Genomic DNA, 25609 nt, shown 5'->3' on the forward strand with positions numbered 1-25609 from the left:
AGCTTCCTGTGCCTTCCCGCTCCTTTTCATCGACGCTACTTGAAGTATCCTACCCCAAGAGTACAGCGTGCATACAATTCCACTGGAATACTTTACATTTGTTACTTTCGAGTAGCTACCATGACCCTGTCAGCCTGTTGGTACACTGAACAAGACAACATCTGGAAAACCTAAGTAAAGGGCAAGTCCCTCTCTTATGATGGAAAAAGGCACCTCAGAACATTAAATACTTCGGTAATGTCAAATACTTTGTTTCTGGTGGAGTTCAGGGTAGTTCAGACTGACTTTAATTTATCTTTACACTTCTCCCTTAAAATCACCAAACCTTTCACCTTTGATTAGTATCACACACCAAGACTGAAAATCCAGGGCCAATGGCATCATGGGGAATACCAGGAGACTGGCTTTCCGAAGCGGCTGGTGTGTTAACTGCGCTTTCATTTCCAGTCACTTTTTAGGAGAGCAACGTTTCACTCAATGCCTTTTTTTATTGGGCTTGTCTGCCTTGTCAGACAGAGCAGACCACAAGGCCCAGCATCAGGGGCTAAGTTAACCCTTTGCCCAGCGCTACAGGGCACCAGCAGCACTTCTCACAGTGACCACACTCGGGCACAGGGCAGAGCACAGCTTCCCTCACCATCACGCACAGGGCAGAGCCCTCTGCAGCCTGCTCGGGACCACAGAGCCCACAGCCCCAGCGCTGAAAGGGGCAGCAGCACCTTCTGAGCGCATGCTCCAGAGCAGGGCATATGTTAGCAGGTGGAAGATAGCACTGGAAACAGGAGGAAACAGCAATTCTGTGGCTGCCTCTATGGAAAGCAGTTTTAATGAAGCCAATAACCATTCTGGTACATGGACTTAAGCCAATCCATTTCTAGGAAATACAGTAATAACCATTGATTTCCACTCAGGTTGTATTTTCACATCTAGCATGTTAAGAGTTATGGAGAGACACTAACGCCAATTAACAGCTTGCAGTTGTTTAAAACAAACTGAATTGCAATTACATTCTTGCGACCTAGAACTGTGTAATTTTAAAAATTCACCACCAAATTCTTTATTACGTGCTCTGCACCACTACCAGAGCTGTAGCTCCTCCTTGCACTGCCAACTGGTTTTAAGTCATAGCTTTGCCCATAATTTCAGAGGTACATTCCAGTTGCTTAGGGCTCTGGGATTCAGCACTGATCTTGAAGCTTACTTGGCCCCAGTGAACTTTCCCTATAAAAGCTACAGCATTCCACTCCCCCATCTGCTGCACTCCCACCTAAAGGCTTTTTCAGTAAATGCTACCCTTATTCCAGGTGCTTGTAGATCAGTAAGATTCATTTAACCTGTCGAAGCGGGTGCATTTTCATCACAACTATGATTTGTTTGGGAGAGCTACCGACTGTAGCAGTTAGAACTTCATATAATTTCTGCACTTCAAGAGGCAATTTTGAGTTTTCCAAGGCATAAGAGCTTCACCTTCCTGCTCCTCCAGCCCTAACTACTTAAAAACTACAAATTCAAAGACTGCCAAGGAATTGTTCTAGAAGCTGGCTACAAGTCCTCAGCACCTGTTTCAAAATAATGCCCCTCCCTCGCACAACAGGGAAGTCAGAAGCACTTTCAGCAAGGCTACTTCTCGGAAAGTAACAACTGCAGCAAAAGGAAATCCAACAGCCAAACGGATCGTGTCTTCCATCAGCAGGAGTCACAGACTGTTCACCTTTAAGTGCTGCATAAACAACCAGGTTCCAAGAGAGTGTTTCCTAGTTATTATTTTTAATGTATCACTACTTATCTATTCCTGCATGCAAAGGACACTCAAACCAATTCAAATTTACAAGTTTAACAGAAGCACATTGCTGCACTAGCTTTAGATTCATGTATCATTCTGAACAACAAGGAATGAAACTAAAACAGAAACCTCGAAATCAGCAAGTGTCATAATCAGGGCATTACAGACCTTAATTATTTTCTCTTTTTATAAGTCTTCCTCAAGACCAAAGGTTAAATTCACATATAATACCACGTCTTTTAAGGCATGAAATCAAGAACTTGCCTAAAGAGTTATTTTTTTAAATGGAGTCTTCAATGGGACCGAGTTCCTCTGCTCCTCGCTGCTGAGATAACATGTATATTTACATTATACATGGGGAATATAGAGCAAAAAGAGAACAGAACAACAAGTACAAAAGATTGTATGTTCCCAGATTTGATACTGTACAGCTATGAAACCCGGACACCGCATACTAAACAGAACGGTCAACACCTCTGGTGCTTTAGCTCTATCAAACCAGGTATTTCAACAAAGTCTGAACAGGAGCTGCCCCCACATCCCGAGTTAATCACTTTAAGTCATACATCAAAAGCCAGACTTCAGCTAAGACACATACAACACCCAGTTCTCCCAGAGCAGATCTTTCCATTGCTGTACCATCGTGTTTACTCTTGTTTTTCATACACACCTTCCAACTAGTCCAGCAAATGAGGCAAGGAGATCTTCAAATATTTAGTCAGAGACTGAAGGCGACAAGCCAAAGGGAAAAAAGTTTTAATTAAAAGACAACTACGTCCATGAAAATCAAGGTTAACTTAGGCATTTCTAGAGCGCTTTGACAGACTAGTAAGGGGCTTTAGTTCTTGGAAGCGTGTGGTGGGGAACCAAATACCATTTCTCTGCTGTACACAACATGAGACATTGATCCTTGTCCCCTAAGGGGAGAGACAGACACCTTGTTCCATAACAGTTGACAGAATACACACAAGTCACCTTAGTTTGTGGAAGAAGAGGTACTAGTAATTCTTCACCTCAACATTCCTACTACCATTGCAACGGTCAATTGCTTTAGGCCTGAGCATGGCCTTCCTGTGTACAAACTGTACTTTGTTCCTGTCCCAGACGAATTTCTGGTCAGTAGGTGTAACAGAGACCTCAAAGAGACTTCTATGAACTACTGGAGTCCATAAATCCTGGCAATCTGTTTGTAACTCAGACAGATCTGGCAAGAGGTGTACAATGCCCTTTCCAATTCAAAGTGCACGTAGCTAAAGTACTAATACTTAAGTTTAAAAAAAAAAAAAAAAAAAAGAGGGAAAAAAAAAAAAAGGAGGAGGAAAAGCTTTCTCCTTCCTCTCCCTTGTCAAACTGCCAAAACTCTGGATTAGGCTGTCTCCTTGAGGGCAGAGTACCATCACGGAAAAATTCAGCCCAAGGAGTTAATTTGGTAATAGTCCAAAGCAACCAAAAAGGACTACAACTGTTGATGATCTTCATAAAGCATACTTCTATGCTGTGCGTTTCTTCAAAACGTTGTTTTGGCATACATTTTAATTACTGTTTACTGACCAGCGATTAAGATTACGAACTTGTGCTGCTTTATTGACCAAGTTGGGTACAACAATTTAAGCATCATTCTATCCCCTCCCTCCCCCCCGAATCCAGTTGTAGATTTGTTAGAGTTTAAAATTCACATTAACCACAAATTCATACAATCAACATCAGGCAGTGTGTTAATTTGTTTGGAATAGACAACTCCATCCCCTCCCTTCTCAGAACATGCAGGGAGAGTCACCTTTACATTGCCAGTCTCATCAGTTCTGTTGCTGGACTTTGCCATCTGTTTGAAAGCAAGTCTTTTGCCTAATCGCGTACGTCCTAGAGCATGGGCTGTATGGCCAGTCGCAGTGCACCACCGAGTTAAACCCCCAAAGAAAATGCAAAGGGAAGCCGCAGTGCTAACGCTGTACAACAGGGCTGCCACCGCGCACCTCCTCACAGGGGTCACAGTACTGGCCCAGTATCTGTCCAGCAGTACACGCCAGCCTTGACTAGACTAAGGTTAAGCCGCACGACCTTGGACCAGCTGTCGGCAAAAGTGCAAGAGTAGCTTTACCGAGACCAGGGAAAACTGCAGCATAGTACAAAACAGTATGAAAGTGTTAACATTCCGTATTGAAGAGAAATCGCATGAGTTTTCAAACAAGGGTTTAGATTACTGATGCCTCCAGAGTCTGTCGTCTGATTTAGTCATTTAAGAAATAATTACATCACTAATGTAAACAATATAAACATACCAAAAACTAAGTATGATTTAAATACATTTTGATGGTACAAAAGAAAAACCTGAAGGTGTCTGTACAGTTTTTACAACGTGGGAATTGCCAATGTATTTACAACATGAAAGGGCAAATACCATTTTTGTGCAGAGTAAAATTATCTGAAATAATGTCAATATAAAAAACAATATCTAGCGGTGTGAGGCACTCCTAAACATGGTGGTATTAACCATGCTTTCCTTTGGTACAAGTCCCATCGCTTGGAGAGCCGCAGTTGCTGCTGTGGCTTTAGCATGCTTCTTATTAAGGCTGGCAAAAGTAGGCCTGTATTCATTTCCATTGACTCTCACCTGTTTGGGAAAGACGGGAGGAAAAAAGAAAGCGTTAGAAAGTGCCCCTTTGCTTCTGTTTCAAGGCAGTGCTACAGAGCTGCTGTAAGCACATTCTCTACCTAATTCCTCTCTAGGGGTAGAGAAAACCCGTATTTGGGCCATAAGCACAATCATTTCCAAATTGTGACTGCTGATACAAGGCACTATGTGAAAAAGAAAGCCGACATCATAAGGTAACTGAAGGACAAAAATAACTCAATCTTGTTCGCTACCCTTTACAACAGTAAGGCTTAACACCACACCTGCAAGTAAAGAGCAAGAATACAATACCCTATATATAGATTAATCATTTTAGTAAGGAGAATAGCATGTTTCTTGATGTATTTACAGGAAACAGAACACAGAAATTCTAGCATCAAGACACTGCTTGGCAGTCCTCAGCCACCCGAGGTGGCTTATTTGTTTGTATACATATATAAACATGGATTTACATCACCTTTAATAGAGAAACCAACAGCAAAATAAACCTCAAACACACCTTAAAGATAAAATGTTTGCGATGATCAGGCCCACTATCATCCACCAACACAAACTCAGGTGGTGACCATCTTCTTTTGTTACAGATCTCCATCAATGCAGAGACTGGATGTTTACCTTAAAGATAAAACGGATAAAATGGATTTCAATGTTGCCACCAAAGCAATCATTTTAAATGAGGGTATGAGGGTTTGTTTTTTTTTTTCTTTGACAAGTAATAATCTCACCTGAAAGATCCTTCATCACAACATAATGTCCAGATCTCTTTTGTGCCTTCTCTCCCACAGCAACAAGCCCTAAGCAAAACACAAGGAAGTTTACATTACAATTCCCACCTGATTTATTTATTCTCATCTGTAAAACAGTAACAACATGTATCAGTAGGGAAGAAACCTGGAGACACCATACAACTGCCTTCTCTGAAGCTTTTCAAACCTCCCTTTCGTCCAGCATTTTTTCCCTCGATACTACACAGAATATTCTTCTCAACTGCTTTAGTAAGACTCTTAACAAGTCAGGCAGTAGAAAACTTTCAGCAGTCTTATGCAAGTCGGGAAACACCTAGTTTTCCGTGCCTTCTTTGGAGAAACACTGAACAAGAGATATATTTAAAAACATTCTCTCATTCAGTATCTGTTTTGTGCAACCCAAAACTACCGTAGCAGTTTGCCTCTAACGTACTAAGCATTTGAAGTATTTCCACTGAACAGTAAAAAGTGTACCTAGCATATCCTTTTATGATACGAATAAAACGGTGGTGTTCTTACACCATGTGCTCTCTTTATCTAACAGCATGTGCAAGCTCACAGCCCAATTACCGTGACTTCAATCACATCTGAATATAAAGCAGCAAAGCATGCAGCTGGGCCCCAAGTCAATACAAATAGCACAAGTTCCAAAGGAAGTCACTGTGAAACACCGAAGCTGAACATTTTTGGCTTTAAAATCTTATAAGAATAAGAAATAAAGTGTAGCGATTGCCAAAAACATATCAAATGCCAGTAACCATGCCATGCTCATGAAGTGACTCAGGCTTCTTTCCATCCATTCAGCCATAACCTTAACTACACGTAAACAAAATACCTGACTGGTTTTTCAGAATTTCTTGGACTTCAAGCCTTCAATATTACTTTGTTTCTTACCTCATTTTGTTTCTCTTCCTGGCTTTGATGAATAAAGACAGGGAAATAATGCAACTGTTTCCAGTTTCTTCGTGTTCCTTCAGCTTTCTGTGGTTGGCATTTTGGTTTGTTTTGCTTTAAAAGAAAATCCTTCCCTTCTTACCAGATTTTCATCCTAATATTCATGCAGCTCCTAAGCAGGGACTTTTCAAGTGGCATGAAACCCTCATGGACAACAATCATTGAAACCAAGTTTCTGTGGTTTGTTTTTTGGTTTGGGTTTTTTTTGTGGGTTGGTTTTTTTTTTTCCTTCTTACACAGCATTATATCCAAAACAATCAAAGATTTCCACTGAAGGGAAAAAACACTTTTGTCATTCTCCACATTCTCCCTCACTCTAAGTCACTGGCACACATCTTGTCCCTGGTACCTCAAGAGAGAATTTCAAACAAGCTGCAACAGATGCTGAGAAGCTCTGCTGATGGACCAAGCTTCTTTGAATACGAACAACCAATAGTTTACTGGCTGACGGCAAAGCTCAATAAGACTCTGGTTTCAGTGCTGTCTGTGACAGAACTACAGATCTCACTCAGTGTCTGGAAAAAACAGGGTCTAAGGGAAAGCTATGGCAAAGGCAGACAACATTTTGGTTCACATCTTACTGCAGCCTACTGAGTAACTCCTTAGCAAACTCCTTTTTGCTGTATCTAGAAATAGTATTTTATTTGGGGACAAGTCCTAGAAACGGTTTAAGAACCCTACCAAACAAAAACAGGTTGGTTACTTAATAACAGACAGGCTCCTTTTAAAAATTTTGCACTTTTCTTTAAACCTCACACAGAACTTTTAAAACAATTGACTGTTTATACATTTAAGCAAAGAACACTGATTTTTGAGGATGCTTTTCAGCTGTTTGTCATAGATAAATAGCCACTGTTCAGTTGCTTCTTTGTAATGCATGAAACCTGCTGCTTCTTTGTAATGTCAGTTGTCTCCCCATATTATAGACTCGGTTGACTCAACACAGTATTCTTTATCAACACAGAACACCTTTAGATTTTCTGTGGAAATTATCAGATAAGACTGCATATATGATAATAATGAAATATTTTTAAACTATGAAATTAAAACACAGCCTGGACATCACTAAGTTTATCACTATTTTCAGATTCATCTGTCACATGCCAGAAGAGGCACCCTTTAACTCCATTTAACATTTTTAATTGTTGTTGAAGACCCAAGTGTTCTGCAGCAGAAGGAACAAACTATCTGTTACAGAATGCCCAGCACAGCTAGAATCTGACCCTGTCTCAGGCCTTACGGCTTGATCCTTGAAACTTCAGTATCAAGTTCTGCAGGCATTAAGGAAATTTCTATCAGAAACTACATGAGGATCCTGGGGCACGCTTCTAGAACTGGAAACTTGAGCTGTGACAAAGTTGTGTATCACCAAAATGCTTTCAATATTCAAAACATTCACCGGTTGTGCAGCAATGCTGCCTCTTTCCCATGACGTGACAAGAAGCAAGCAACATAATGAAGAGAGCTAACTCTTCCCTCTCGCCACAAAAATCCATCACTGTGTTACGCAGGCTGCTTGAGAAAATAATAATGAAATGGTCTGTTTTCAGTTTCTTCCCTCTGACTGACATTAACCAAGCAAAATTGAAGGAACCCTTACCAGCAGTGAGAACTTCAGAAAACAACATCTACAAAGATCACAGTAACTAAGCAGAAGTAACAAAATATTTTTCAAAGATTTTCTTGGCCATCACTTTGTCACCAGCCGTATTTTTTTCCTTTCTTTAAACAGAAAGGTTGCGCAGAAGAAAAACAGCTGCAAAGCAATTTTGGTCATTGTTCATATAAAATGAGTATGTCTGTATTATTGTATTCTTTACTTTGAGACTGTTGCACTTCTCTGTAAAACTCTATTATGCTGCTAGAAGGTCTTTAGAATTTAGAAAGCAAAGGGTATGTTTCATAACGTAGGCTCGCATTCTCATTTTATGCCTCTATGCACTTAATATTTAAATGTTCAAAGTATATTTTCACTGATAGCCTGGTCACCTGAGCAGTACTGAACTATCTCTGTATTGAGAACTAGCGACTGACAGCTAAAGATTCCCCCAACAGCATCTCTGCAAATAAACTTCACAACGTTTGCATTTGTGTGCTGTGTTTTCTTCTGAACTCAATTATGAGCATGGACAAAAGCTCATACAAACCCATAATTCAAAGTATTTTCATGCTTTAATATTAGATGTGAACTATTTAATATATTAAAGGTTTCTAGTTTTTTAAAAAAATCTTTAGAACAACGGTAAGGATTTGTTTTACCCGCAGTCGGTATTCAATTGGTTATTTTGGTAACATGCATTATAGAACAATTAAATCATAAATCTTGACTGCTGAAATTCTGCATCTTGTATTTTAAATGGTTAGAATTTATATTTCAGGAGGAAAAAGATTCCCTCTGAAAACGGAACTCTTGCTTAATAGGCTGGCGAGATGGCCAATCACATGAGCCACGCTGCCAGCTTAAGCAGCAGCACACTGTCTGTAAATAAAAGGATAGTTCTTTCGAATCAAGTGAGGCGAGTGCAACAGTTCTCCACCTGTGGCCACGGACTACGTAAAGAAGAGGAGGAAAGACTGCTCAAGCAATCTTTGGAAACAGCAGGGGAACATCACTGTAGTTAAGCACAGGTGCCTGCAACAGGATCAAGCTAGGAGATGGAAGAGCAGGGAGATCAGGTGGACAAAAAAGGAAACTGAATCCATTTTGAAGACCTAAAACCATCAGTATGACAGCCTATTTATGTCAGGACTGCAGCTGAAAGGCAGCAGTTTCTCAGCTCTGTAGCTCTCACCTCTGACCTTCACCCCAGTTTAAAACTGATCCAACTATTCATTCTTCTATCCTGCCCCATTCCTGCTTCAGCCACTTCCTCTAGACCAACCACAATAGCTTTTCCACAATTCGCTCCCCTGTACGTGCCTTCTCTGTACATCCAACTGAAGCAGCACAGCCCTAACTTGAGAACCACTGAGAAGCACTTTTTAAACTGGAAGGTGACGGTTAGGGAAAGTTAAAGAATGTCTGGAAGAGGTCACAGGCGTAAGGACAAAGCCTATATACCTAATCCAGGGCTTGAAAAAACTAGTACAGAATCACCTACATCATCCTGTTCATTTTTAGAGTGAAGCTGTACCCAGACAAAGCAAACTACTTCAAAGTTATTTTGCTTATCTCCAAAACAGACATGAGAAGTTCATACTGCCATAAGTCATTTAAGGAAGGGCTTACCTTTTCGATCTGTCTTAAAATCGACCATAATAGGCTCAACGCTGCCTTCTTTGTTTTTTCCAAGCCCTTCTCCTTCTCTCCAGCCCATTTTTCTCATCAGCTGAGCTCCCATTCCTCCAGTTACAGGGGCTGCTCTTAAGAACTGATCCTATCCAGAAAAAGAAAAGTAAAACAAGTCCTGAAGTTAGCACTTGGATTTAAAAAAATAAGCGGGAGCTTCCAAAACAATGTTTCTAACAACCTTTCACAGACTCAATTCAAAAAAATACACCTTAGCTTTAGATACGTTAACATCTTGTATAAACCAGAATTCACGCAGACACACGAGACACAAATCAATATTTTCAAAAAAGAACAACTTAAGAAAATTCTAATGCAATCCAAAAGTGGCAAGTGACCCATTCCAGACATATGTACTTAATAAAATGATAACCGTCCATTTTTAAACACGCTACTTTGGTTCCAATGCATCTCTTCTCATCTTGTGAAAGGAGGCAGTGTTAACTGTTTAACTGGCAACATGTGTGCCAAGTGTACCTAGTTATCGAACAAAATACAAGCACATTTAGTAATGACATTCACATAGTGTTTAGGCATATTTTAGATAAAAAAAAAAGTTTCCCCATTTTATTATAATACAGCAGTTGCACATTCAAGTTCTACTCTGAAAATCCACATGAAACATACAGGTTTTGCTTTTCTTTTTTTAAAGGAAAACAGGCGCTTAGCCACACAGTTTAGCAGCAGTAGTCTTCACATTCTTTCAAATCATCATTAACATAAGAGTTGTTAAATGGTGAAAGCTTATAAACAGAAATTTTAAAAATCTGTTTTGATGTAAAGAACTTTAAAAACTCCTTAAATGTTTACGTACCTAGGCCTCGATGGCCGCAGTGTTGTGAATAGTAGGGCTGGCATTGACCGTGGCAAGAAGGCAGCTACAAGGATTTGACCCTGAAACAAGTTTCCATATAGAGGGGTGAAAGTTCACAGGTTATTCTGTGAACTATCATCTCTCTTCTGCCCCCCCCACTGACCCAAGTAAGTAAGTCAATCATTTCCATCACAGCAAAAAATTGCTTGCCTTAAAATATACAAGTTTACACACTGGCACTGATAAGTCCATCAGTTATTTCGCATAGTAGGTTAGATGATACAATGCCTAGTATTTTGTGAAAATTTCACTTACTATCAAAGCAAATTAATAGAACGATATTTTTTTGCCCTTCATTTTGAGCTGTGCTTGCAAAAGTAAGCATCTTCCAGATTTGGACAAAGGACTGATAGGTCCTTGGTTTTGATTTGTACGTAAAAAAAATCAGAAGTCTTACTTTTGCAGAGATTAAGGATAATGTATTTTTAAGGGGATTTCAAATTGGCAACTGACACACACTAATGATGCAATGGTGCATACGTGTGTAATCCCCACTACATGTGGTGTTTTAAAAAAATTTTTTTTTTAAAAATAATTGCTCAAGATTGTGGCAGGACTTCTCCAAATATTTACCTATTAAACAGTAAATACCTGTCAATCATGCAACTGGATGCTGCGTTCAACAGCAAAGTGCTCTGATGGAAGAATAGAGAAGCTAAGCGCACCTCTCCAGTTCAACTTTTTTTTTGACGGGTGCAGACCATGCAGTGTGTGTGTGTGTGTACACAGAGACAATCAGTTTCTTTGATACTAACTGCCTCAATCTATACACCTAGAATGGCTTTTACTTACTTCCATTTTCATCCTCCCCTCTCTTTTCCAGGAACCTCTCATAAGAAAAGGGCAACCATGCCGAGAATGATACAAACCCCAGTCAATGTCACCCTGGGTTCCGATTCCTCTTTTGTACCTGCTTTGCAATGATAGAATTTTCAATATAAACATCTGTTTCATTATCACCAGTGTGTATTCAGTTCACAAATGACAGAGTGCAATTTCTTGATGAGGTCATTTTAATGTTACACAGCCTTCTCATCACACCTGTAAATGTACCAATTCGGGGAGTAGAAGTGGTGTAAAGAGGGGAGAACAGAATCAAAATATTGCTATTTGTAGTTAAAAATCAAAGCCCCTTTTCCTACACAGGATACGAATTACCAGAGCCTAAACAAATCCCAGCTACTGGAAATAAAGAGTTCTACATTCCGAAGTGCCATTTATTCAGAACACTTCTTCCAACATGTGAATTCAGAACCCTATCTGACAACTTTATAGTAGGAATTTTTTACACTAGGCTGACTCTTTAACATGTACAACAGAACCAAGACAACAAAGAATTAGGAATTAAAGGTTTGTTTCGTTACAGAACAGCTGTACTTGTGCATCACACAAAAAGGTTAAATGAAGTAGTTCTCTACCAATATGAAAGCAGCCAGGAGAAGCCTACTTTGATTCAGTTTACTGAAGAAGCAAAGAAGGCCTGCAGCACGGGAAGTTCTTCCTTCCGTTTTTGGGTTTGTTTTGTTTTTTTTCCTTAAATAAAAAAACTGAATATAAATCTCTAATGTCACCTGCATAATCATATTCTCTTTCACTATTTCTTTATAATTTGAAGACAACTTCGCTCAGCCCATGATTTAATAGAGTATGGGTAAAAACTGGTGCTGTGTTTGTAATTACATTTGAAAACATAAAAATAGTAGAAACATTAACATGAGCAGGGAAGCAAGATCTAAATTTCAGTTTTAAAAATCATAAAAGCTGCTAAATAGTTTTGTGAGACTGGGCCTGTGTATCCTCGCAGATATGGCCCATAAGGAGGATATCAAGCTGAAGAGTATGCAGTATTATACACCCCCATGTTTACGTATTTGGTTACTGTTGTCAGAATTAACTAATTATTTACAAAATAACTGTTCTGTTTCATTCCCTAATCTCAATTTCAGTAAGTCTGCATGAAAATGTAATATCCTTTTTCTCATCCTTTGATCTCTAAATTCCATGAAAGGTCAGCCAAGTAAAGTACACTTCCATTCTTCCAGCAGATGGAGACAACTAATAAGCCACATTCTTGTGTCGACACTTTTTCTTTAAAAAGGCGGCTACATAGTAAAACCTTAAGAGGGTTTTTTAGTTATTTTAATTAAAACTATTCCTCTTTTACCTTAAGGCAACAGATTTTGGGGAACGTGAATGCATGAATTAGCATTTATGGGCTTAAACAAGCAAATACCAAAAAAAATAACACCTGAAAGATGATGTTACAGGTTTTTTTGCTGTAACACAGTACATTGGACAGTTGCTGTTTAACTGCAACAGCTGTCTTTGGGAAAATATTGCATACAGCATTGAACCAAACAATCTATAAAACAGCACCCGCAACATCCAAAATATTAAAGCCATAATTATTTGAGAGATCTTAAAATACATCATCAAAATTGCCTTCAGAAAATACCCATTCCTTCTCATAATGCTGACATGGCACTAAATCTTAAGTTCTGTCAGAAGGAAGGTTTATTTCTTTTGAGCAATAATTTATTAAGCAAAAGACAACAAAGCCTTAAAGACACTAGGTGGACAGTTTCAGCTCTAGCACAACAGGCTGCCTTAGAGATTACCTTAAGACTTAAGTCCAAAGAATTTCTCTGAGTCAAGTACCAGGAACAAGCATCTATCTTTGGCAAAACTTTTGTAGAGTAGCTGAATTTTCCATTAAATAAACTGGCACTTCTAGCAGCAGCTACATCCCTTCCCAAATACAAGAGGAAGAATACCTTTCTAAAGAATCCCATTAAATGCCTTAGAAAAACTACACTCACAATCGGCTTCAGGATTTCTGTTCACAGCTTTTGCACACAATCAGTAGAAAGCAAGCTGAGGATAGCTAGAAAAAAAAAAACCCAAACATTTTGAAGACTGAACAGGCAGGCAGTCCAATATAACTAACACAGAGCTGATTCGCCTTGCTGTGTGGCCTCCACTTCCAAAGAAAGCTCACTGTGACATGTAAGGCAATAGGAATACAAGTATTTTGGTAAGTGGCCTTCTTAGAAGGTCAGCAGTCCTTGTGCAAGTGACAATCACAAGACTTAGTTTTACCTCCACTGCTAGCATGTTTTACTCATCTGCCATGACTGTGGATGAATGGAAGGAATGCTTTAACTTTTCCGAACTTGCTACACAAAGCAGAGCGTTCTAACTGCTATAGTAAAACTGCATGTCACGCTTTAGCACAACTGAATAAAACAGCTTCCAAGCATTACCCTGTGCATGTATAATGTTGCAAAAACCTTGTTTTGGAGAGCAAGTTTAGGCTCTAGAATTAAAATGATAAATCCAGAAACCAGTGGTGAGTCTGGAAAGGCTGAATAAGCAGACCTCAACAGAATTTGCCTGGAAAAGATTTTTGACCACTTCCTCTGATTTGCCATTTATTCAGCAGCATGGTGTACTCGGAAGAAAAAAAGGAAAGAAAAAAAAAAGAAGCAACCTCCAGAACAAGGTAGTCGTATTTGTGAACTGATTACACCTATGATGATAAACTGAAACAGACACCACTTTTCAAAAGAAAAAGATAATATTGTTCATAAATCTGTTTTCATGATACAAGAAACCTAGCAACATATTATTGCTTTGTGAATACTGCTCAGAACCCTATGCATGAATATCATGAATTAGCACATTACTTAGAAAAAATAAGCCATACTTCTAATTGGTATGTCAATCATTCAAGTATACCACGTTAACCACTTCAGTAACTAATTCCCTCAAGACTTTATTGAAATAAAATTGAAAGTGCAGGCATACTTTGGTTTGAGTACATATTACCTCTCCAGAGTAATTTTTAAAGTACAAAAAACCCTGAAATCCAAGAAATGCAAAGTGAAGACAGTGCTTATCAAACAAGTTCCCCAAGTACTTTCATTTTTCTCCCCTCCTGACACCGCTCTTCTCTTTTGTTACATCTATCTCCTTTTGTGATTACCTCTGTCAAGCACAATGTCTGTACGTGTTCTAACTCTTTGTTTAAACGATACACAAATAACTAGCTGACATGGGTTCTGTTCCTGCTGAACAGTGCATGTCCACAAGTCCTCTTACAGCAATTGCTTATGGCAATCTCCCAAGCAAAATGCCTTCATAAACAACATCTTCAAAAACAGGCATTAATTTACACACCCAACATACCCCAAGAAACTCCACAGCCCTACTAGCAGATGAAAAATTTAGATACTATTTTTTTAAATGTTAAAATGCATTTTCTAACGACAAAGAAAAAAGGAGTACAAGTCTGACTTCTTAGTGCTACATTGCATAATTAACAGGAACTAAGTTACACAAGTTCAAGTGCCTAAGTAAAATACAACCTGTACTTTGCATTTCATGGTTGGTTTGCATTCGTGTCACTGAGAAAGATAACATGCATTCATAACCCATTATCCCTACTTCACTTTTTTCTGCAAAACCATTCTCTAAGCACAGGATGTGACTCCACATTGAGTTCATCAAACCTAAGTTTTGTGAGGGCTTTCACAGGCCCCACCTTCCCCCCCCCCCCCCCCGAAAAACCCCACAGGGCAAGTCTTGTGTAGCCCCTAACACATTTTATAGGGGGCGCGCGACTGTAACTACTTGTCATCTCATGAGTTTGATGGCAATGTGCGTGCAAATATGGAACCTAGAAAGAGCAAAAGAAGTCAAGCTGAGGAATGCCAGAGCAGGAAAGAGGACTGCGTCCTCATCTTCTTCACCCAACAACTCTTCTTGTTTCCAGTAGCAGCCTCCCTTCTGGCAAACCACATGATGCTTGCTAGGGAGGACGCCTACTACTGCAAACCACTTCCTTTTTACAGCTATGGGAAGGACAGAAGTGCTACTGCTGGCTCACTTTTATTTCTAGATTCAACAAAATGTTCCAATATGCTTCTGCTCCTCCCAGCAGTCACGTCCACAAGCCAGAGACCAGTCTGTCACTGGACCAAAAATGGTCTTCACTCATTTTCTCCCTATGAAGGGTTTAGTTGAGTTTTTTGTTGGTTTGCTGGGTGTTTTTTAAAGCAGAACGCTGAGTGAAGTTAGAACACTGAAAACACACTTGCCTTCTCCACTTAATTTTTGTTGGCAGACACTCCTGTTACTGTAAGGCACAGAAGACCACCACAAAACCTCAAGGGATGAAAACAGAATGAGAAGAGGAGGCTTGGGAAAGAGATGATCAGAGGTGCTCCCTTTCCGTTGCCTTGGGAACCCACCCAAGCTATGCAGAAGGGGAGGACACTTCGGTTTGCTGATCTCTTTCAAAAGCCTTGTGGTGGAAAAGCTCTCATTTTCTCACCAATACATCCCTGCTGACTGCTTTATATTTCTAAGTTCCGCTGCCAGGGACAATTAATGTAATCACCAAAGCCAACATTTTGCTACAATCTCAAAAGTTAAGAATTGTTAAAATAAGACTTTATCATCTATGCTCTGCATCAATACTGAGAAGAGCCCAAAAGATTCCCCCTAGCAAGTAACTTGGATCTCTGCATTGTCTGGGTCTCTGTATTGCTTGGCTATATAAAGTGGAAAAACAAGTTAGTGAATCTCGGCAAAAATATTTCTATTTTTAGGATGTTATAATTCTAGACTTTTGTGTTCAGTTTACACCAAGTTTTATGGAAAATTCTACCTAAGCCTCAAATCTAACCTACCAGTTTTGAGGGCTGTCTTAACACTGAGCTCTGGAAGGAGAAGCAGATACAATGTATACTCAGCTACATTACTGGCAAGATTGTCCGCCGTTAACTCATTATTCTTTTTGCCTGGAAGGTGGGTATTGCTTGAATTCCTCAGTTCTACTTCTTGAAAGAGAACCAGTTCAGTATTCATTTTCAAAGATGAAGCATGAGTTATTAAACTTGTAAAACGCATGTATGTATGACGCACCACACCCCAAAATAAGTCAGTATCACTCTGCAGTAAGAGGTAACTATTTCACTGTAGGATGACATTAAACTTATTAACCCAACTGCAACTCCTGGTTTAAAACTCAAAATCTTTGGCTCCCAGAAAACCCTGGTGATTCAAACAGAGGCAAAGCAGCAATCAGACAGAACCAAGTCAAACAAAATGGAAGTTTGGAACTTGGTTCTCTGAAATGGATGCCAAAACATCACTGACTTCAGTAACGTCAGGATCAAACCTTAACTGATCTGACCCAATCCCATAAATGTAGTGATGGACCTACCACTGCAACCATAGCAATATCATGAACGTCATTTCAGTGTAAGGTAACGGTATATATGAACCAATCTGACTCAAATACCAGACGCACACCTTATTGAAATACTCTGTCATGAGCAGCAACCTTAACACACAAGAAAATGGACACAGCAGCAGCAAGTATCTAAATTCATCGAAGACAATGATTTAACTCAACCTGTTGTATTTGACACATGCATTACCATAGGTTTTTATGGTACATTTTTTGCATTTTCCGATACTTCCACTGCTATTTAAATTGTGATAGTTAGACAAGTACATCTGCATAACTTCTACCTTTCTAATCCATGCTTGGGGACCACTGTTGGTCAGCTCATCCGAGGACAGTATCTGTGCTCCAGTACTTCCCGTGAACTGGCCAGGTATGGAGTTTGATTGAGCCCAGGCATCAATCTACAACATAAAAATCAAATGTAAGACCAAAATAAAGATTTACACATTCTTCCTTTGCAATTCTCTGTTGCTTCTCAATAATTTTCATCATGAGACCTCACTTATATTTAGTGCTGTCTTCATTAACACTCACTTGTAAGCATATAATCCAAAAAGCTGAGCATCTTTGCATGTTAACCCTTAAGCTTGAGTTCAAAGTCTAGCAAATTCACGGTTCATGGTTTGCTTATCCTCAAAATCAGTGTTATGAAGTGCAAAATAAAGGCAGAATTTTTAAACACGTGCCCATAAACTGGGCTTCCGAAAACCTATACTTAAATACATAAGAAAAATCAGCTGATCTGAAGGGTGAACATTTACGTTCTTCGAGTCCATCAAAATGCTGATGAGTAAGTGCAACATACCTGTTCCTGTGCACGATTCAACATGCACATGGCCTCTAAATCAAATGTGTTTTCATTAAGCCTTTTCTGAGCCACTGCTCGATCATTCATAGCTGTAGTTATGTCCACACCCTAGGAAGAAAAAGTTTATTTTTAAAAATATATCAGACCACAATAATATCCATTTGATCTGGAAAAAGCTGTTGCAGAATAAATGCTACAAATACTACAATGTTTAACACATTGAATAGTTGGTTTGATATATAAATAGGCAACATGAAAAAATCCTGGGACTATTTCTTAAGTATATACAGTATGGGCTTCCCTAAACAAATACAAAATCTGAAGTTGAAGTATAACATCCTGATAATTTAGTATCACCTGTACATACAAAATATCAAAAGACATATTTTCAGAGAACTGTTTCGGTCACAAAAAGCTCTGGTGTATAATACTTAAATAGAGAAGCGTATTATTGTTCAATGGAATCTTATTAACAAACAGAATTAAATGTAATTTAGCTAAGAATCTAAAAAAAAAAAAGTTTCTTACAGAGCTGTTCACATGAGCACCCTGCTATTAAGTCACACTAAAACTTTAAGTTATATGTATAGAAAAAATTACAGCAAGAATCACATGTATTCCATGAACTTGGCTTTAGTGTTTTGAATCTTAATCTTCAGCATAAAATAGACTTAGATAAAAGTAAAACCAGCCTGGTAGCTCATAAAATTGACTGTTTTGGAAAGGATTATTTAGATCTGTGCTGCTGAACTAGAACAAAATATAAAGAAAAATAGATTTTTAACCATCTCACACATACTAATCTGAATCATTTGCATAAACATATGGAGCAAATGAAGCTCAACGCAAACCTCTACTCTATATGCAAAGCAATCAAGAAAGAAATCCAAAAAACATTTGGGGATACAGAGATGTCACAAATTATGGCTAGTACATAGCTCTTTTGTAAAATTACTTGTGCCTTGTTCTTCAGATTTTATGCATCATTCTATTCTGAAAGGAGAAAAAGAACAGTGCTCAGAGAAAAGTGAAATTTCTTTGGAGATGAGCATGTGAAGGAGACTGAAAGGGCTGGAACTGTTTGAAGCACAAAAGAAACCCAATAATCAAAATGCCAGATGCCACATAGACATCGAGTTAGTCGATGGCTTAATTTTTTAATTTGTATTACAAAAGACTTGTACCTTTTGTTAGTCACCATCTCATAACCTTAGCCTCTCACACACTATACTAGAATAAAGGGCCAGTAAAAGAAACAAACTAATTTTAATATTGACTCTGCTAAACATTAAAATACAGTTAATCCACAAAATCCCTGTCACAGGAACCAGGTCAAGAATTTAGTAAATACTGAAAAACACTAAGAGACAGACATGAATGTCTACACTTGCATAAAACCAAGTAATTATTTTTTGTACTCTGGCTATTAAATCTTATTTTAAGATGGGAGATTTTTTTTTTTTTACTGTTTAGGACAAAAAGTATTTCTGTTGGGAAGATTATTAGTGAAACATCTGGCACTGAAGTCTTGTGTGTTTATTAAACTGGCTTCAGTGTTTATTTATTGTCCCAGCTGACAAAAACACAGACCATAAGCAAGGCACAATAAAAAATAAAATATTTTCTAACAATCACCTAGCATGACAGCCCCATATGTAGAAGAATGCCTGTTTATAATACACACTTTCTTGCGTTAATAAGTTTCCCCTATATCATTAAAATAATTCTTCAATGTTTTGTCTGTGAAACTGGTTCAGGAGATAAATAAAAGTTATTCTACTCACCAAAAGCTTCAATCCAGCAATACACATAGGCATGCAAGTAGTCCACTGAAACCACATGGGGACCACTCACATACTTAAACATACATGTGTACTTTAGTGCTTTACCGGACTGGGGCCTATTAGTAGATACCCTGGTTAGTTAGAATTCCCATACACTTTCCCCACATGGTCAGTCACCATTTTGGAGACCATCATGGCTTTGTATTATGTCAAGACACTCGATGGCAGCTTTGGATCTTGAAAAAAAAAATCTCTGCTTGAAGTATGAAAAGTTGTTATTATTTAGTCAAGTAAAACAGTTTCAAGTTCAGCATGCTATTCTCTGTAAGAGTTTTGCCTTTCCAATCCTGACTTTTAGTAACATTTTCCCCACAGACACAAATCACAAATATTGAAGCAAGAAGGAAGAGGCTGACAATAGAGAGCAGGCGCTTCTGACATACTTCGTAGGTCCATCAATACACCAAATGCATTTGCTAGATTTTTAGATCATGGCGACTTCTCTGCATAGTCACCTGTGCATACTCCAAAGTTAAATACAACACTTCAACTCTATACTTCCAGACTCCCAAATATAGCTTCTTTCTCACAGGTTTCTCTGGCTTCTAGAGACATGCTGATACTTCAGATTACTCAAGACCTTTTCCTCCATCTCCTACTACCACAAACAACTCTATTAAAAGCATAATGTTTTATTAAAACAGTTTGTAGTATATTAGCTGGGCCATTTTAGACTGCTTATTCCCATAACTAGTTCTGTTACTTGAATAAAAACATACCAGTAAAACCAATTATGTATTTTTTTAATGTCAATATAGACTTGCATCAGAATTGTCACTATCGGATTTCAAAATCAGCAACAAAATGAATGGACGTAAATTATATCTCAAGCTTTCTGAGGATCCAAGCACACTCCCCCACTACTCTACTCCAACAGCAAGGGAGCTTATCTGGCTTATTTTGCCAAAGGAAGCCATTTCATCTGTAAAGAGTCCTCGTAAGCATTTAAAAAATTAAGCAGAGAAGCACACTGTTACCTTTCAGACTCCCTGGAGAAACATACAGGGATTCTGCTACTACAAGTGCATTGCTGTATTTCAAAATTAAAGATTGCCAAACCCGAGGAGATGGTATGCTCTGCTGTCAGCTAATGACCCTTGAAATCACCCTTAACACAAACCAAGTTAAGGTAAATGCAAATAAAAGTATTTATTTACAAAATATAAAAAACAGACAACATTGTTACAAGCATTTATAAAGATACACGTGACAGGAAGGAAGGAAAGTTATGTTTAATATATTTACTCCAATGTCAATTTTTAAGGCCTCTTCTACATAATACACAAACCATCAGTGCTTAGCTAACCCAATTTGTCATTGGCAACCTGGATGCAGACATCTACAGAGCTCGCCTAACTATGAGCATATCATTAACCATTTGATGGACAAGACTTTTTACCACCTGGTAAAAACACAGCCAAATGTTAGTATACAATATTTCCGTGCTCCAGACTCTTTACATATACACTAGTAACTGGGAATGACATTCTGCACAAACATTTCAGAATGTTTGTCTTATTAGTGGTTCATGACAAAGACCAAACAGCAGTTACCATCTACACTGAGGGAACAATTAATTGGGTGCCTGACCGACAAACTCCAAAGTATACCGTGAAAATGTCCATTGAATGAGTTATATTCGCTGTGCGTTTGTTGCTGCAAGAGACACAGAAGGAAAGACCTTCTGCACTTCAGGAAGTGAATCATACAATCTTAGAAAGTTCTTGAAAAACAAAATGCATCAAGTGGAAAGACTGTTTCACCAGAAATTGATGCCAAGGCTTTTATGTTTATTTGCTTTGAAAGGTATGAGAACAAGTCTCCAGATGGAGTGAGGGTAACATCATCTTGAAAAAAATTACATCTACCTTAAATATTTAATTTACTTAATTACAAAAACCCCACAAAAATATCCTTTTGAAGACATTTCAAGGGGAAAAACATTTGCCTTCTTTTTTCTTTATAAGTTTATTATACATACAATTAGATTTCTCCCTTTGGAAGGCCACATGGAAGACAACTATGTAAGAAAATGTGACTGTAAAGCTGAAAACTTAGTAGATACATCCAGATGAAATGGCAGTTTTAGAAACTACTTTCAAATCTATTTTTAATGGATTACATTTCAATGCAGTGTTATTGCTCTAAGATCAGTAGGACAATTTTAATTGTTATTACATCTATAATTATGGAAGTCTCAACTTAGGGTATTAACCTCTGTGGGAAACCGGACAAAAAACTTGCTTTTCATCCTCAAGCAAAGGTCTAAATTCTGTTGAGACAAAGTCAGTAATTGACAAAAGCACACAGTACAGGTACACGTTGCTTTCATCATTGCCTACGTGAGCATGGCAACCGAATTTGAAGGCCGCAGCAGTTTGGATAATTAGCTTACTGAAGCGTTAGATACTACCTATGTAAGTGTTTTTTTTTCACAGACTGCGATTTGATACCAGACTGACCAGGTAATGGTTTTGGTTTTCTTATATGATATGCTTTCCTTCCCTTCCTTACCTCAATGGATGGTTTGGGGAAAACATCATCCTTGCTTTCTTCTTTGCCTTTTTCAACTGGAACCCATTCTCCATAGACACTATCTGCTTCCTTCTTCCGATGTTGAGACCCAGATGAAACAGGAAATTCCTTTGACAGGCTGACCTGATTTTTTGGTTGTGGTGGTGGTGCTGGTTTTATGCTGGGAGTCTTAAAGAAATAAAATCAGGAAAAGTTAAAAGCTTGAAAACACACAATACTCACAACATGTCTTTGAGAAACAATTTGGTATCAAAGTTTTCATAGAACAGTCATCCTTCTTACTAACAGCAAACCAATTAATAACAAATCATTTTAGCACAACCATAGAAACATTCAAGTAGCAACAAATTGCCATAGAGAAGATGAAACAGCTAGAAGCTAAAAACCGCTTAAATCAGCACAGCAGCCAAAAATAAGCAAAACCTCCCTCCCTCTCAAAATTAACAGCCCTGCTTTCCCTCCACCCCATCATAAAGAGAACAATCTTCATCTGCCACACATGCATTTTGTAATGAAAAGCTCCAAAATGAAAATCCTGGGCAGCAAAAAACATTGGCTGTGATATCCACATGATAAAAAGCTCTACATTACTACACATAGAGAAAGCAGTTTTCAGCATTTTGTTTTCTAGTTTTTGATTATTTTTTAATAGCAGCATGCATTTCAAAGTAAATTAGGCCTATCAGCTTGCATTCCTTAGAAAGTATTGGTAATATATTGAGAGTCCACAGAAATCTGACAGGTTCCTCTTCTAAGAGGCAAACAGAGCCCAGACAGGTCACAATATTGGGTAAACTCCGATTATCAAAGGATCATGGATGTGAATGGTATCAAGATTAGAATCCAGAAAGAATGGACAGAATGATACTAAGAGGGTCACAGCTGTGGAAAACAGGCAGAGCAGCCCATAACCACTAAAGAACATTCCTCTTTGGAGCCTGTATGGAATCCCAAGATTTGAGTTTCATCATACCACTTTCTGACGGTACAATATAAAGTATAAATCTATTTCTACCTTACATCTTACGTAAATATGTATTACTGCTTATTTTGTGTATATCACAAGCTATATATATTTGTACATTAAAAATATAAACAGTATTTTTATGTTTTCACTTGGCATATTACTACTTTTATAGTACTTTATACTCTGCAAAACCAGAGCAGACTTTCATGAGCACAAAACCCAACAGAGATACAACTGTTAAAAAAATCTAGACAAGTTCTAATCCATGATTCAAAGCATACAAATCCCAGACGCATTTCAAGAAACGCTCCCTCATTTTATTCCTTCCAACATACATGCCCATATCCAGCAAGTGTCAACACAAGCTGTGACAGAGTCAAAAGCAGTCCCCCAAGGAGGGGCTTTAGTGGGACATTTAGACCCTCTTAGTAACAGGCAATTATCAGTCATCCTCATTCTTAACACAGAATTTACTTCTCTACTGGCTAATCTCAAAGCTAACAGAACTTTTTTCTCCTTTAGCAAACATTTGACAACTGCTGAAGAAGCAGATGCACAAGATTTGGAGTCTGCACAAAGCTGATGGCATCATCTTATTTAGAACACCTCAAAATGCTTTTAGAATTTTGCTAGGGTTTTTTTTATTTGTCTTTTGAAGAAAACCAATGCTGTTACAAAAGCATTTCCCAATTCTAATGCTTGTTTATAAATCTATATCGGTATTTTTGAAACGAAAACATGAAGTAAAACCAATCATCTTTATGTTATTTAAGCCTTAAAAGTTGCAAAGACTTTAATGAAAACAGTTTCTATCCAATTGTGGGAACTACCACAGTTTCATAGTCTGCAGGTAGGTTTCCTACTGTACTAAGAGTCTTCTTAGCAACATCCCAGTGCAATTTCGTCATGATTTTCAATCCCTTTTTCATTTCTGGAAAATAACTTGCATTAATTTTAAATATTTAAAATTGTTGCTATTTTTAAGTAAAGAAATACTCACACTTAAATTGAAAAAAATAGGTTTTGGTTCACTGAGCTTAAAAGGATGATTATAGAAAGGACGTTCTTCCTCCTCTTCATCAGAAACATGAGGTTTGTTCACTATCACATCATCTGTGCTTTGAGCAATCTTCTTGCATTTCTAACATTAAAAAAAAGACAGGACAGCTCTGAATAAACCTGGACTTTCAACCAAAACATACAAAAAGAACATTTTTACAAAACGTGGGGGGGGGGGTTTCTAAATCAGGAGGTATAATCTGAGAAAATCTTGTAGCAATGTTATCAATATATGTACTTTTGACATTTTACGCATGTCAAATACCTACCTAGGTTTGCTAGGCACTCATGTAGCAAATAATTTCACAGACATAAGATTTCAGCAGCATACTGTAAAACTTGCTACACAGTGCTAGTGGTAAGGCTATAAACATTCCAGAGTAGGAACTCACTGGTTGTTCAGCATCCCACATAACTAGCACATTGCAATCTGATAGAAAACTCAGTGTAATTCACAAAACTACTACACAGGAAAACCTAAGAAATAACAGTTAATAAAGCTTTAGTATTAGTTTTTTCCAGTAGTTTTACTAACAGTTAGTAATCACTGGAGTGCAGGGACCTAGTCAGAAGCAACGGCTCCAAAAGATCTCAGATTTCTTCTGAAATATTTTGATATTGGCCAGGAATGCAAGACATTCCTGTTTTATATTCCACAGAAGCTGAACATAAAACAGAGATGCTATGGGGATACTACAGGCAAATGAGAACCTCCAGAAGGAGGGAAAAAAAAAAAAAAAAAAAGGGGGGCATTCTACAGAGGCTAGAATGTTATGATGAAAACCTCTTTACTAATCATGATTATCTGCACTGAGCATTTACCAGCACTAACTATAACTCAGTCCAAAATGCAAAATGCATCTGAGAACATTATAGTCTAGCATCATGCCTCTATTATGTCCCCATTCATGGAAAGTATACTTGCCAGACTTCTAAGACATTTGAGGACTTAATATTTGAGGAAATACCACCAGCAAAGTGAAGCCATCATCTGACTTGAAATTTCATACCATTTTAAGTTACATCTGTTTGATGACCTGATTGTTGGATTATAAAGACCAAACAGGCAGCTCCATCACTAAAAATCAAGACGCATTGATGGCACTGTTCTTATCAGTCCTTAAAAAAAGATTCCTGCACTTTCCTGTGCTAAGATGCCTCCAAACAATTACCGAAGCACATTCTTTAGGCAACAGGAAAGGTCTGCATTATTCGGAAAGCTAATCAACAAAATGTATTACCTATAGTTACTAGTTGGCTCCCAGCTAATTGGAAGCAGTTTTTCCAGTTTGCAGGTTACACTGCACAGAGGAAAGACAATGCAGCTAGCTTTGCAAGGAGCTGAACAGGCTCTGGAAGGGGTTCTCCGCTTGGGCCCACTACAATATGACAATGGCCGGGACTGCTTCTGTGGCCAATTGTGATTCAACAGAACAGAGACATCATCCAAGATTCCCTCAGTTGGAAACAGCAAGGAAGGGGCAGGTTTGGGGCTTCCAGATCAGCAGTAGCTACACTGGATCCTGGTCAGGTTACATCGAAAACCACTTAAGATGTCTGCACTGTTTATCTGCACAGCCTCAGCTTTTTTACTAACAAGTCCTTCTGATTCCAATAGCCCACACACCACTAAGAGATTACTTTTGAGCAAATTGAGGTTGCTTGATTTCAGATGTTATTTCTATGAACAGTTATTTCAGAACTGTCACACTGATGATGTAATTAATAAACAAAAAAGCACACTTTCTTTCCCCATTCCAAATTTTCTCTAGTTTCTGGGGGAAAAAGCATAGGGGGAAAATTAGCAAATGGAACAAGGTGACATTACTACCATAAAACAACAAGTAGCAATTTTTTCTCCA

The 25609-nt window shown here is 38.3% G+C and overlaps 1 protein-coding gene across 6 annotated transcripts in view; it reads right to left on the reverse strand.

The window, feature by feature from the left end:
- Window positions 1–2523: 2523 nt before the first annotated feature.
- SON (SON DNA and RNA binding protein) overlaps window positions 2524–25609 on the reverse strand; it is a 40881-nt gene continuing 17795 nt past the window's right edge. For 2 of the 6 annotated variants that reach the window (XM_075100745.1, XM_075100756.1), the window contains exons 5-12: window positions 23689–23829; window positions 21701–21889; window positions 17340–17450; window positions 16819–16935; window positions 9345–9492; window positions 5141–5209; window positions 4915–5030; window positions 2524–4394 (exon numbers count right to left, since the gene is read on the reverse strand). In XM_075100745.1, coding sequence (XP_074956846.1) covers window positions 4236–4394; window positions 4915–5030; window positions 5141–5209; window positions 9345–9492; window positions 16819–16935; window positions 17340–17450; window positions 21701–21889; window positions 23689–23829 — 1050 coding nt within the window. In that variant the 3' untranslated portion in view covers window positions 2524–4235. Of the gene's footprint in view, window positions 4395–4914; window positions 5031–5140; window positions 5210–9344; window positions 9493–10214; window positions 10299–11033; window positions 11192–16818; window positions 16936–17339; window positions 17451–21700; window positions 21890–23688; window positions 23830–25609 lie in introns of those variants that run through there. The other 4 variants (XR_012661776.1, XR_012661770.1, XR_012661771.1 and 1 more) reach the window with 4 other exon arrangements.

Source organism: Phalacrocorax aristotelis, chromosome 1 (assembly GCF_949628215.1).
Source record: "Phalacrocorax aristotelis chromosome 1, bGulAri2.1, whole genome shotgun sequence".
NCBI lineage: Eukaryota > Metazoa > Chordata > Aves > Suliformes > Phalacrocoracidae > Phalacrocorax > Phalacrocorax aristotelis.